General features: G+C 29.7%; 2 protein-coding genes across 3 annotated transcripts; one reads left to right on the top strand and one right to left on the bottom strand.

Moving 5' to 3' along the window:
• Positions 1 to 896: 896 nt before the first annotated feature.
• On the bottom strand, positions 897 to 8,943 carry LOC116771918 (probable peptidoglycan muropeptide transporter SLC46). Its single transcript, XM_032663920.2, has 7 exons — positions 8,540 to 8,943; positions 5,843 to 6,103; positions 5,249 to 5,423; positions 4,948 to 5,125; positions 4,501 to 4,879; positions 3,593 to 3,833; positions 897 to 1,594 (listed from the first exon to the last, which is right to left on the bottom strand). Exons 1-7 carry the CDS (start codon positions 8,670 to 8,672, stop codon positions 1,528 to 1,530), a joined length of 1,434 nt encoding a protein of 477 aa, XP_032519811.2. The 5' UTR covers positions 8,673 to 8,943; the 3' UTR covers positions 897 to 1,527.
• Positions 8,944 to 9,324: 381 nt separating this feature from the next.
• On the top strand, positions 9,325 to 13,997 carry LOC116771720 (microtubule-associated protein RP/EB family member 1). 2 transcript variants are annotated; one of them, XM_032663651.2, is made up of 6 exons: positions 9,325 to 9,465; positions 9,821 to 10,108; positions 11,184 to 11,418; positions 11,805 to 11,908; positions 12,349 to 12,504; positions 12,875 to 13,997. In XM_032663651.2, exons 2-6 carry the CDS (start codon positions 9,842 to 9,844, stop codon positions 12,941 to 12,943), a joined length of 831 nt encoding a protein of 276 aa, XP_032519542.1. In that variant the 5' UTR covers positions 9,325 to 9,465; positions 9,821 to 9,841; the 3' UTR covers positions 12,944 to 13,997. The 2 variants fall into 2 exon arrangements, with proteins under 2 accessions (XP_032519542.1, XP_032519543.1); XM_032663652.2 differs by lacking the exon at positions 11,184 to 11,418 and adding an exon at positions 10,763 to 10,991 and having other exon boundaries at positions 9,350 to 9,465.
• Positions 13,998 to 14,029: the final 32 nt, after the last annotated feature.

Raw genomic sequence — 14,029 nt, forward strand, 5'->3', positions numbered from 1 at the left:
TATTTCCTTTCACCATATAAAGCACTCACCAGCTGTTGGTACTTGGTACTATCGCACGAACATCACAAAATACACTGAAAAGTTTACTCTTAACTAATACTCAAGCTATTTTATATTTCTTTTAAAAACCCGATGACTATTCAAAACAGTAACAATGTTTTGAACCATTATTTCTTAGAAAAAAACAATTGACAACGTCTAAACCTTTGTGGGCATTCAAAGCTATTCTGGACTCCTTTCAAATGCGTAATAACTGATAGTAAAATAAGTAGTTTTGTTCGTTATTATTATAATAAAGTTTGTAAAAATAAATGAGTTTTAGTGACGTGTGCATAGGCACATATTATAGAATAATAATATCAATTTCATTATTTCTTTGAGATATTTTTCTTCATATAATGTGTACGTAATGTTTCTAAGATTTGGACGGTAGTGTATTTTTTCTATATTAGATAGAGATTGATCGGCAAACAACACGTTTTGTTAAGAAATAAACTAATTGAAAAATGTAATTACCATATGTTTCTTTTTAATAATCTTTGTTTAATCATGTTGGTTTCTTTTAATATGGGTTATTAATTAATTTTATATATTTGGTTATATTTATAATATTTAGGACATTTTAATATACATACTGACATTTATTTATAAAGAAGAATTTTAATTTTTAAATAAATAAACTATTTACATATATATTATAATAAATAAACTATTTATATATATATATATATATATAAACATTACATAATAATTATTTATTGGTTGAATTTCAATAACAAATATTTTATTTATGTATTAAACTACTGATAGATAGCTCGTCTTACGGAGATGTTAAGTGAGGTAATGAAAACGAGATAAAACCTTTTCCTTTTTTGTACTAAAATAAAACACATTCAGATTGTAAACATCATATATTTCGCTATCATATAAAACTAAAAGACTTTGAGTATTCGACTACATGAAAACAAATTTCGTAAAAAAAATATTCATCTGGAGAATTAGTGACTTAAAATTAATTTAAATGAATAAAACTCGCGAAAATCTTAGATCTCGTTAAAATTAATTATTTGAAAATCGATATGTATTGCCTTCGAGTTATACTCGCTTTATAAAAATGTATCACATGTCACGAGTAGAGTACAGCATGAGGTAACCACTATAAGAATATTTCTTATCATTAATAAAATCAATGAAAATGTATACAAGTAAACCGCTTAATAAAAAAAAATATCACCACTGATCATGTCGTGTTTATATCGGGTGATTTAAGTATAAAATTCACAAAAAGTCTAAAAAAAAATCTATAATTCCATAAAGAATAGAAAAAAAAACCTTAATTAATATAACTTGTTCAATCGATCTTATATTAAGTATGAAAAAATGTATACGAATGTATACGATTTAATCACTGTTAACTTAATTACAATATCATTTAACGCTAATATAAAAATGTTATACAAAATGTGTATAATTTGTGACGAAAAAATCACTGATATTATTAATCTTAACATAGATATCGTTAATATGTTAAGATTCGCTTGTCAGCGTATTGTATGTGATAGAACACTCCTTCCATCTATAATATTGCACAAACCTGAAAGTAAGATAGTTTTTATATTAAAATAATATAAAAAAATAATATACACATATTGAAATATATTTTTTATGGGTAACACCCGCATAGAGGTATTAATAGATACGATTACAGTAACTTTTAATATAAAACAGAATTTCTGAGACGAGAGTATGTACATGCTACATATGTATATACAAGGATACATAATATTAAATGTTTAAACTGAACACACTGAAGATAAATTCTAATGCGTCTTTATTCTATATTTAAACCGGTTCGTGCCCAAAGACTAAAACGAGAGCCAACGTTACACCTAAGACTCCGTTGCCCGTATGTCACTAGTATTTAAAACAAAAATTGAATCGTCAGACTACATACGTACACTATCCACTTTTTCAATCGGAAATCTGCAATAAGATATTAAAAAAATATAATATTACATACGGAACTCTTCATCCGCGAGTCCGACTAACACTTGAGGGATTATTTAATTTTCCAAAACGAGACCAACATAAAAATCTTCAACATATTTAAAAAGAAACTTGACACCAAAAAATAAATAAGTCTATAAATAAAATTAGTCAATTTAGTACTTATTCCTATATTCCATATCAGTTGGTACCTTATCCGTTCCGAATAAATGACCTGACTGCTATTTTTAATGACTTGATATCTTTTTAGTGTCAATAAACACAATTAATGCGATCGAAGCGTAATTTAACATATAATAAATGTCGACTTTAGTGAGTCACTTGTTTTGACATTTGACTTTTATTGAGTACTAATCGCGAATTTACCCTTTTTTCAACAAGTAGATACATTAAATGTATGAACAAAAATATATTGATTTAATATAAACCGCTTTACAACACTGATTGGCTCAACTTTTGTGCTAACAATGGAAATGAAACTAGATAATATTTATCTTTAAAATAGATTGCTATTATATTTATATACAATAATAATTTATCAAGTTATTTTTTTTAAGGTAATCTAAACGTCGGATCAAAAAGTTTAAATAATAAAAAAAATATGTCATTACGAAAAATGTAAATATATTTGAATATTTACTAACAAAAATATTACAGATAATTTTATAATTTTTTTTTTTCGTAAAATTATAATTGCCAAAAATTTCGTTCCACATTTAAAAATACGATGTAACTTTGTAAATCGTATGTCAAAAGATCAGTGACCTGGTTAAGATAAAAATATGTGTATTAATAAACACTACCAGTCTTTTATATTTAAAAGCGTGGAAATATTTCTCTATTTAAAATTAAAAATAACTTGTCCTATTGACATTTATTAGACATATAACCAAAATGCTGCTAGTACTAAATATAGTTTGTCTAATATAGTATACTATAAAATGTCTATCCCATAACCTCTCCTTTTTCGAGTAATCGTGTTAATTAATATAAAACGATTTTTAAAACATTCGTCGCTAATTTACCTAATATAATATAATTAAAAATCATAAAAAAAAATCAAATAGCCGTCTATTTATAAGAGTAAAACAAAGGCACGGATAATTATAGTTCTACCTTGAAATCATTTATAAAAAAAAAAATGTTGTCAGTTTAAAAAACATGGCTCTTAAGCGGAAAATGTTTAAATACCAGTAATTAAGAAAAGGAATAAGCACAGTATTTAAATTGTAATATTTAATGACGAACCAGACAAAATGTGTGAATGTTATAAAAAATATATATAATTTTGAAAAACTATTTTTATATGAATAATTAGTATGAAATGATTTTAAATAATTTGTGCTATTTTTAGAATTTCTAAACGATTAATTTATATTGAGGAAGGTCAATCGAATAAATTACTATAAATAATACTACAAAACGATTCCACCACTTAAAAAGAAAGGACAAATTCAAATGACGTTTTTTTTCTAAACGATTTTTTTTTAAGTAAAGAAAAAGAACAAGAGTGCATTCAGATGATAGCAATATAAAAAAAATCGTATATATTAATAGTACCAACAGAAGAACAAAATATACTTACCCTAAGAATATGACGCATACACAAGATATCCCGGTACTCAACATGTATATAGCCCCGGGAAAGGTGGATATGGTGTAAGCGTACAGCGAGTTGTATAAAGCTGGTGATATCAACGGACTGATGCCTTCTATGGCGCACATCAGAGCAAACACCTTCGCTATATCCTCAGGTGGGAGGATCTTCGTCAGGAGGGAACGTATAAGAGGAGACGACAGACCACGGAACAGGGATATTCCGGCGGCTAAAACATGTATCAACGCTTTGAAGGTCGCACAAGATCATTTAAGGTCATATAAGGTCGCGTATACGTAATTCATGATGTTAATAAACAAGGCATACTTTCAGGACTGCTTCTGGTGTCTCGTGATGTTCTTATTCGAAATATATATCGATCAGTTTACAGCCAGCATTATATATATGCATTGTACTTTAAAAAGTATTTAATGTAACTATGTAATATGTATTAAAAAAATCGTTACAAGTTTATAAAAAAATATATTGATATTGATTTTATCGATTAAAAGTCTAAATTATATACATATGTCAAACTAGAAATAAAACATTTAAATGATATTAAAACAAAGAAATAAGTTGCAAAACAATGACCTAAATGCTTAAACCGGACGAAACCAGTTACAGATGTTTTAGTTTTTACTGAGATTAATTCTAACCTCATTTAAAGGTACGTCCAAAGCCATATATCCAAGAAGCCAGACGAGTTTTATTTCTAATTTTAGAAATGGCAATACACATTAAATTTAAAAATCGAACTGTGATCTCAACTGTAGTTACTATAGAAGTCATTTTGAATCAAAGTTAATACAACATTACAATAATGACTAAGTTGTTGTTCAAGAGACTCGCAGATTATAAAATATTCATTATAATATGAATAACCTTCAACTTACCAGCGTACATTTGCCAGGAAACGGTCGCAAATGTTATTATGACGTATTCAATGGTATCTGATACATAAGCTATAGTAGAAAACGTCAGATCTGTCACTTTGAACAACTTCTGTACTATCATGACTCCGAAAAAGGATCCGAAGAACGACACTGTTGTGTGAACAGCCGAATACAAAGTGTACTGCTTTATTGCCCAATGAAGTTTCTGCCTCGTGTACATATATTGCAAGCTCATATTGCCGAACAATATGAACACAGAGAGGCTGTTTGCTATCGTGAGTAACAGAATCTGAGCACGTCCGTGATTTGGACGACGTTTGAAACAAGTTCTCAACATCTCTTTTATGAGTTTGAAATCCAGAACTGAAGATATTCCTCCCTGCCATAAAAAATATAATATAAAACATTTAGTCCAGCCATAAAATGATAATTCGATAATATATTTACCTGAACAGCACCAACTAGAGATTCTTTGAGAAAAACATTCGTAAAAAGATACGCGATCGCGGATAATCCTGTGCATATGACTAGCAAATAAACACTTCCAACGGCCCTCAACAAATAAGAGCTGAGAATTGCTCCTGTGACACTACCAGCTGATACAGAGGCTTCAACAATCGTCATCCTGGCAAACGAATAGTTCAATAACCAAAATACACCCTAAATACAATTGCAATAAAGCTAAAAATAGAAAAAAAAACTGTTTGAAATTTATGGAAGCTATTAGGAATTACCTTATGTTATTTACCTAAGTGATCTCTTCTCTCTAGCGGAGATATCGCTTACGTAACAGAATGATCCAGTAAACATGGCAGTGAACCCGCCGGACAAAGATACCGGGATGGCAGTCAGTATGAACCACCATGGACCCAGACTCTCTAACATACTGTATACAACTATGAGAGCGCCACTTACAGTCATACCTACCAAAATAATAAGCTTATTTTATATAACTACATATAATCCTAAAATTCTCTAAGTTACTTAATGCTATTAAAAAAAACAGTATCTATTTAATATATATATACCTTAATATACCTAATTTATGTGAGAAATAAAATTTAATATGAAAATCGTCTATCTGAATTGGTTTTACTTTATTTTTAGACAGACGTTTATCCTTTTTTTTAAATATTATTAATATAAAGTTTTATGTTTTAATATTAGGCGTAATAGTTTCGATGTCGCTATTAAAAAAAAACTAATACATTTTGTAAAATGTCTATGACCGGTATGTTTTTTTTTTATTATTTTGTAGTCCATAGACATACTGCTATACATTTCACTACAAACTCGTATTATATATAATAAATCGTGAAACTATATTTAAGTCTTCACTTACCCAACAGCGGCCATACAACCAATGGTTTACGACCATGTCTATCAGACCACACACCAAGGAATAAAGATAGTATTGCAGGTGCCACGGACTCTATTATCGTTCTAACCATAGACACAAAGGTTGCGTACTTCTGAACTTCCTCTTCCAAAGCCTGGCTTCCATTATTTTTCACTGGCGAAAGAAAAACCTGGCACTCCTGTTGTGTATGGTTTAAAGAGTGCACGCAAGTACGGTAGAGGATTAAATTACTGATTGCAGCTCCTACAAATAAAATATTATTTTATTTACATAGGCATATCGCTTCCAATTTGTTGTGACGGTAACAAAAAGAAGTAATTTTTTGTTATTAATCATTTTATTTATGTTATCTGCGATGTAATGTTGTGTCTATACACGTCTCTTCTATAAGAGACGCAGATATTAAATCAGATTGCACTATTTAATTGTGAATGACAATAAGCTGGTAGTCAATATTAACAACTTTATATCGCGGCGTTTTGTGTATCAATTGTGTTCTATCGTCGATGACAGCTTGAATGGGAAAGTTAAAAATATTAATTAAAGCCTTTAATAGCCTTTAATAATATTGAAATCTATTTAAACTGCTGCAAATAAACGCACTGATAAGAAATCGTTCACACTAAAGCATTATTACAGATGAATCATGTTTTTTTGTACAATCGAATTACATTTCATGGAACTTCAAACAAATATAATTACGTACTGAAAATTAAGCGTGTATTTATACTTTTTTTTTATTGTATATATATTTAACCTTAAACCAACAAATTAATGTTGACAAATAACCAGAATAAATAAAAAGGAAAGCAGAAAAAAAAAAAAATATTTTACACGTACACTCTATAACAAAGGTATGACGCTTATGTTATCTCACAAGAAAACAAATAATATATATTTGCTATATGATTAGACAGTGATTTATGTTGAAATAAGTCGATGTAATTTTTGCCGTTAATTTAACACAATACATTATGGACCTCAATAGTGATGTGCATATAGAATTGATAGCGTTTCCAGTAATCTTGATGTGTATGACATGGCGGTACAAGACTATATAGGTCTTTATTAAGAGATATGTAAGGTTCTAGAAACCGTTGATAGCACTCAAATATTTCAAAAAGAGTATTAGTGTTTGATAAGTCTTGTACGATGTTTGTACAAACATTTGTGTTTGAAATAGCTGAATAGTTCGTTGACAAAATAGCTGTGAAAAAAGGACAGTTTTGGATTGTGGGGCTTAACAAAAAATATAACTGAAAAGAACAATTTTAAAATTTTGGATGTTCAAGTAAACTAACGTGTAAATATAATATAGTGTTTCAATACTTGTCCTTGACAAAAATAAATGAATACGACTAGCTGTAAAAGTCGTTGGTAACAAATAAACAAACAATCTAATCGTGTCCGCTTATCTTGTTTAGATCTCAACCGTTATTACTGATATAAATTGGCTCTGCATTTTATTCAGTGCAGAATATTAATTGAAAAAAAAAAATTACCGTCAATTGATTGAGTTAATCCCTCCGCTGGTTTAATTTCTTATGAGTACCAACTATTATTTCATTCTGACAATGCCTCTAAGTAAATTTTCAGAAATTCGTGACAGACAACATTCCTGTTTGTTAATATTAACAATTACACGTTAGAAAAAAATATTTTCAGTTGATATCTGAATTACTTCCATGTAATTGGTTAAGTAATATAAATAATTGGTTAAGTAATATAAATGTTTCTTTTTACCTAAAATATCTTTTTTTTAGTTTTGACCCCACTGTAGCTGTTTGCCGTATTGGCTTTTACAGCCTCACCGAGAGGTTTCTGAGGCCCCATGGGAATTACCCGTGAAACACCTAAAATATTGATACTGCCTCAACAATATCGTGTTTTAAAGACATGATATCCATCACTTTAATTAGGACTAGTTATCGAAATATCAATTTTTTTCGTATTTTAGTTGTATCAATTCAGAGAGATCAATTTTCACATCACATATGAAAAAAAAATTAATATTACTGTGTTTTTGATTTGGCATTTAATTTTTTTGATATTTTTTTTCTTATTTATTAGGACCATATTATATAAAAAGTTATTATAATGTCCTTGTTCTCGCGGCCGCGACTTAGTGGCTATTGAAATACGTTTAAATAAATATATTTTTTATTCTTTCTGTTCTGACTTCAACTTACGTCATTTTTGGAAAAGCGAGATGTGAGTCGGCTTATTATTTACTTATCAACATATTCTGAATGTTATTAATAACTGTAATTATTGACCTTCAAAGTTACATTACATTTTTTATCACTTTCGTTCAACTTATCCTTGAAACTTGAAATCGCGGATTTTTTAGTAACTTAATACAGGCAGAAAAATCATATTATGCAAGAATTTTTACCTCTTAATTAACAGAAAAAATATTCATCCATTTCTCAATTAAACTTTTAACATAAATTTTTGCATTCTCAATAATTATTTTCAAACGATAAATTTTTATTCAATAGTTTATAATTAGATAAAAAAAATATGCAAAGTAACCAGATGTATAAACAATTAGACATAATAAATTAAAAACGCGGTATTTTCCACTATTTCCAAGGCAAGAGAACATAATTAGTAAATAATTAAAATGTAATTATTTATAAAGCTTATGTTTATGTTATAAAAACGTAAGTAACATACCAGATAAAGACATAGATAACATGGTGAAAAATAGAGGAAATTCCATTGTGAGTCTGTATGATTTACTCCGACTTTCATCCATACTATTAATATTCGGTTCGTTCTCCGAAAGGTTTTCATCTTCTTGTGTCATCTTGATCAATGAAAATAGTTTTCCTCAGAGAAGTCAAGAACAGGGTCGATGGTGCTCGAGGGAAGTACGGTCGAGAAAGTTATAATTAAATAGCAAAAATCACAAAGTATATCGACTGCTTTTCCCTGCAATCAATGCAGCACTGTAAACCACCATCACTTTGATTGCATCCGACATGCAGATTGGTATTATAAAACATTTTATTTCAGACAATTTTAGTTTCTCCGCTGTATCGTTTTGTGACTCTAATCGTACTTTGTTATTGTTTTGAAGTCTTTGACATTGACTTGACATTTTTAAATGTTGCCATTATAAGAATAGTCTGTAGAAATTTCTCGTACAAAAGATGTTAAGCTGTAGCAGCTACCTAATAATATATTGATATATAAAGACTTATTTAATCAATTTTAATGAATACAAAAAAATATAGATATATTAAAATGCCAAAACACTCGGACATATTACATACTTTGGATTTAAATAGTAAAAATATTTTTTGGTAGAGATATCTAATGATTGCTTATTTATTTTAAACCAAGCTTTTTCTGCAATACGTTCCTCAAATTATCTATTTCCCTATGCACTTAGTGCAGCAGTTACAGGTTAATATATTTTATATGGATCGAAAAGATATTTATTATTTATGGTTTAACACTCTGTAATAATTAATCTTGTCTTTGACATATCTTAGGAAGGCGAGCGTTTTGGACAACAATTCAACGTATCATTTCTCTTTGCCTAAATTATTAGAGATTTATTGTTTATAACAAGGATTAAGTATTAATTTAAAAAGGTATGTTGTATGGTTTTTAAGTTAAAATTATGTTTTTTACGCATTGTAAATCTAAAAATTATTTTGATGAGTCGTCGCCTGTCATAGTTGCATCCGCCGTTACTAATTCCGTTTCTTTGAAGTTATTGCAAGAATCTAATATAGCCCATAGTAAATCTTATGATATTTTTTAAGTGCAGTTTTTATTATTACATAATTTACTTTGTATTGTTGAATCTTATGCGACATGCACCGACCTATTTTTAGATCTGCTTTCTTTTTTATACACTGATTGGTTATTAAACTGCAGACCGGTATTTGATCTTAAACATAGTTTATTATACATATATTTAAACGTTTCATGAAACATTTCTAGGCGAACTAGAAATTAATCAAGATGGCAGTGAATGTGTACTCCACAAATGTGACGTCGGAAAATTTATCAAGGCATGATATGTTGGCGTGGGTGAACGACTGTCTTCAGTCGAACTTCGCCAAAATCGAAGAGCTCTGCACGGGCGCCGCTTATTGCCAGTTCATGGATATGCTGTTCCCTGGCAGTGTACCAATGAAAAGAATTAAGTTCAAGACAAACTTAGAGCATGAATACATACAGAACTTTAAAATTCTTCAAGCCGCTTTCAAAAAAATGTCTGTAGATAAGGTAAGTTTGATGACAAATAATATTCAGTTTAGAATAACAAAAAATTTTTCATTAACAAAAGATCAATTTTGTATAGGATGTAATTAAGACTACTTTTGGCATAGCAATCACTTGGCAATTATGCTTTTAAACTATACCACATAATTACTAAAATTGATCTCATAATAAAAATGATATCTATATTTATTAATGTAAAGGTGTTGCCTCTTAAATATAAAAAAATAGTGTATTTTAAAAAAATAACAAAACAAAACTAAAAGTCCAGATCAAACAAGCATTAGGAAAATGTAGTTTCTAACAAATTATTTTTAGAAACAAACAACAACAAACAAATTATTTTTCTAACAAATTATTTTCAGTTTGTTGGTTACATACATATAGTTATATGTATCATTTCAAAACGGCTTTAGTTCCAAATAGTTAAAAATTACATCTTTCTTCTATTCATCACTATTATTTTGACACAATAATAGATTACTATGTAATATAAATTTTTGTTTATTACCAAATATTTATCCTCATACTAATATCTTTTAACGTGTCAGAAATATTACAAATGCTAGTGTTTAACTTGATTTTTCCTGTTTAACAATTTATGTCTATACTATAGTAATAATTTGAACTGTTTTAGTAGAAATTGGTGTGATTTTGTAGGTAATACCCGTGGACAAGCTGATAAAGGGGAGGTTTCAAGATAATTTTGAGTTTTTGCAGTGGTTTAAAAAGTTTTTTGATGCAAACTATGATGGAAGGGAATATGATGCGTTTGACGCCCGTGGTGGGCTAACTATTGGTTCAGGGGCATGTGAAAGCGGGGTGCCTCTGTGTGTTTCCGCAGCGCCTCCAAGAGTGCGTCGCGCTGCGCCCTTACATCATTCGGGCAGTACGCATCTCTCTCGTATTAAGCACTTAGACATTGCATGACTGTCTCAGATCATCCTTCACCACACGTTTCTTCGCATCAATGTACCAGTTCATGCCAATCGTCTAAGTGCAGTATATGTCCCCCACATGTAGGCACATAGAACATTTCCATTTCTTTTGTTTTGTTTACTTTCCCTTTTTTCTTTCGTAGATAGTACCCATTGACAGACTGGTGAAGGGTCGGTTTCAAGATAACTTTGAGTTCTTGCAATGGTTCAAGAAATTTTTTGATGCCAACTATGGAGGCACGGAGTACGACGCGATGGCACAGCGCGAAGGCCTGCCAATGGGTCACGGAGCCCCGGGAGCTCCGCCTAGGGCTGTTCCCGCTGCCGTTAAGAAACCGACAGCTCCTGTCGCTAAAGTCGCTGCCAGACCCCAAACCAGTACTAATCCATTTATTAATTGCTGATTTTTATTTTTTTTTATTTTTGACAGAAAAAAATCGTATTGGTACCTTAAATTGAAGGGAATTATTTATTTTATGACTTATTATGTTGAATCATTGATTATTATTTCTTCAGTATTGGATAGGTTTATGTAATCTATTCTCATATTTCCGTTATGTTCTGCTACTTTTCATTCACACATTCATCATACATTCATTCATTTATCTGTATGTATTGTTTGTGTTTCATTTATTATATATGTTCCTTATACATTTATGTGTTTGTGACCCAATACAACAAATATTATTAAATGTTTATGTAATTTTTATATTATAATCAATTAAACCTGCTTGGTATGAAATTCATATAATTTTGTTTTACAGTTGGGAAGGCAAATAGCACAGTGAGGTCACCGCCAATGAATCCATCGAGATTAACTCAAAGTGGTAAAGGAGATTCTAAAGTAATAGATGACCTAAATCATCAGGTATGATAAAATCCAAGATTATTTGTTTAATTTTTACACTATTTCTTATTCTTAACCTTCACTAATGTATTACCAATTTTAATAGATACCAAGAACATTATTTATTCGACAATCATATTCAAATATACTATTTATTAACAAACATATTTAATACACATATGCCATACTAATGAGAGTAACCGGTCTACAAATCGGTAGACTTGTTGATTTATGTACATGCAGTCATGAGATGCAGTTTCAATGTTTCAATTTGTATAGTTTGAAGTCAAGGTCTTCATGTTTTGTATTTGGTTATACTAGACCTAGCATCACATTTAAATTAACTTTATCTGAATCACCTTGCTTGTTTCTAAGTTACTTATTCTCCATGATAATGCTATGTTCTACTTATCGTACGTACCGTTTTTGTTTACGATATATAATTATAATTTTCGTTACAGATAAATGAATTAAAAGCAACTGTTGACGGATTAGAAAAGGAAAGAGATTTTTACTTTGGTAAGCTTCGGGATATAGAAGTAATCTGTCAAGAGATGGAGGACCAGCATAATGCCCCAATAGTTCCAAAGATATTGGACATTTTATATGCAACTGAGGTATGTCATTTTTGCAAATTTTTTATACAACATATTCCCTTGAATAAAATTAACCAAAAAGAAAGTTATGTTGTATGTGTGTTTCTAAATCTAAACTGATGTTGACAAACTATATCTTGTTTTGAAGTCCTATGGTAAATGAAAAAGATGAGAGTGATGAGAATGTGTAAAACTACATTTCATGGGCCAGTCAATGAGAATAATGTTTGATACATTCAATTATTCTCGTGGCCGTATAGTAATATGTATATGGATATAGTAATTAATTTTATAAAGAAATCATTAATTGTTTTTAAATTGCGTGTCATTCATAAATTGTTTCAATTATGTGTTGTTTATCATGAATTCAAATCGTATATATTGTTAACAGGACGGATTCGCGCCACCGGAGGAGGAAGACGGTGACAACCCTCACCCGCCTGAAGAGGACGAATATTGAAGAATTAATATCAACGCGTATCATAGTGCTCTTTGTATATTATAACTCGAAATTTTAACGCTTACAATCATCGACAGCATAGTGCTTAGTATTTCACAGCCAATGAGTCGGTATATATATATATATATATATTATGTAAGATAAGTTATATTAGGACAGTGGCCCAAAACGGCTCAGACAAGTTCCTACAATATTCTAATGACATAAAAATTTTTCAATGTTAAATGGATTTGAAGGTTTATATCTGTGTATATATGTTAACCAATAAATAAACAGCAGTACACATGGCTGTGTCATACTTGAGTGCATTCCTTTATTTATTAGGAGCATTGTTTCTCGACTGAATTTATTTCTTATCCCGTTTAGTTATTCACCTGCTTTTATTTTGTGAAATAGTTTCTTTCAACTTAAGTTTCGTCTTACATGGATAGGGTTTAAATGTGCAATGTGGTGCAAAATGCGTGCTTTTATGTAATGATCTTAAACTGAACAAGATTTTTGGGCCACTGACGCCTGTAAACGTGCATTTAATAGGTTGTTATAAATGAAAGAGATTTACTGTTACTTGTTTAATTGTGTTTTATAGTGTCAAAATTTTCCCAAATTTGGTCCTAAATTCTTATACAGCTCTTAGAGTCGATGTAAATTAGATCTGAATACATTTTTAACGTTATTTTACGAAAATTTGGTAGTCTATTTTGAAATTAGTATATATTATATTGTATATCTTAGATGAGAAAGTTCGCATGACCGCATATAAGATTATTAAAACGGGAGACTACCAATTATGTGCACTACTGTTATCGAACAATAGAATGTATTTTTCAGAGTATGGTCATAATTATTTGTTCAATAGTAGGTTAGAATGTGATTAGCGCAGAGCTGCGCATCGAAATACAAACGACTTGTTGGCGGAAAGATATTAGCCAGTTAAACTTAATAGTATAATAGGACTTACATATTTAAAGCATTCATAAATTGCCTTAACCGCAAATATACAGCCTCTGGGTTTCCGATTGTCAAAGTCTTATCAAATAAAATAATTATATTGAAATAGTGTTTCATTTAACTTATTTATATATTTAT

Source organism: Danaus plexippus (assembly GCF_018135715.1).
Source record: "Danaus plexippus chromosome 16 unlocalized genomic scaffold, MEX_DaPlex mxdp_23, whole genome shotgun sequence".
Lineage (NCBI taxonomy): Eukaryota > Metazoa > Arthropoda > Insecta > Lepidoptera > Nymphalidae > Danaus > Danaus plexippus.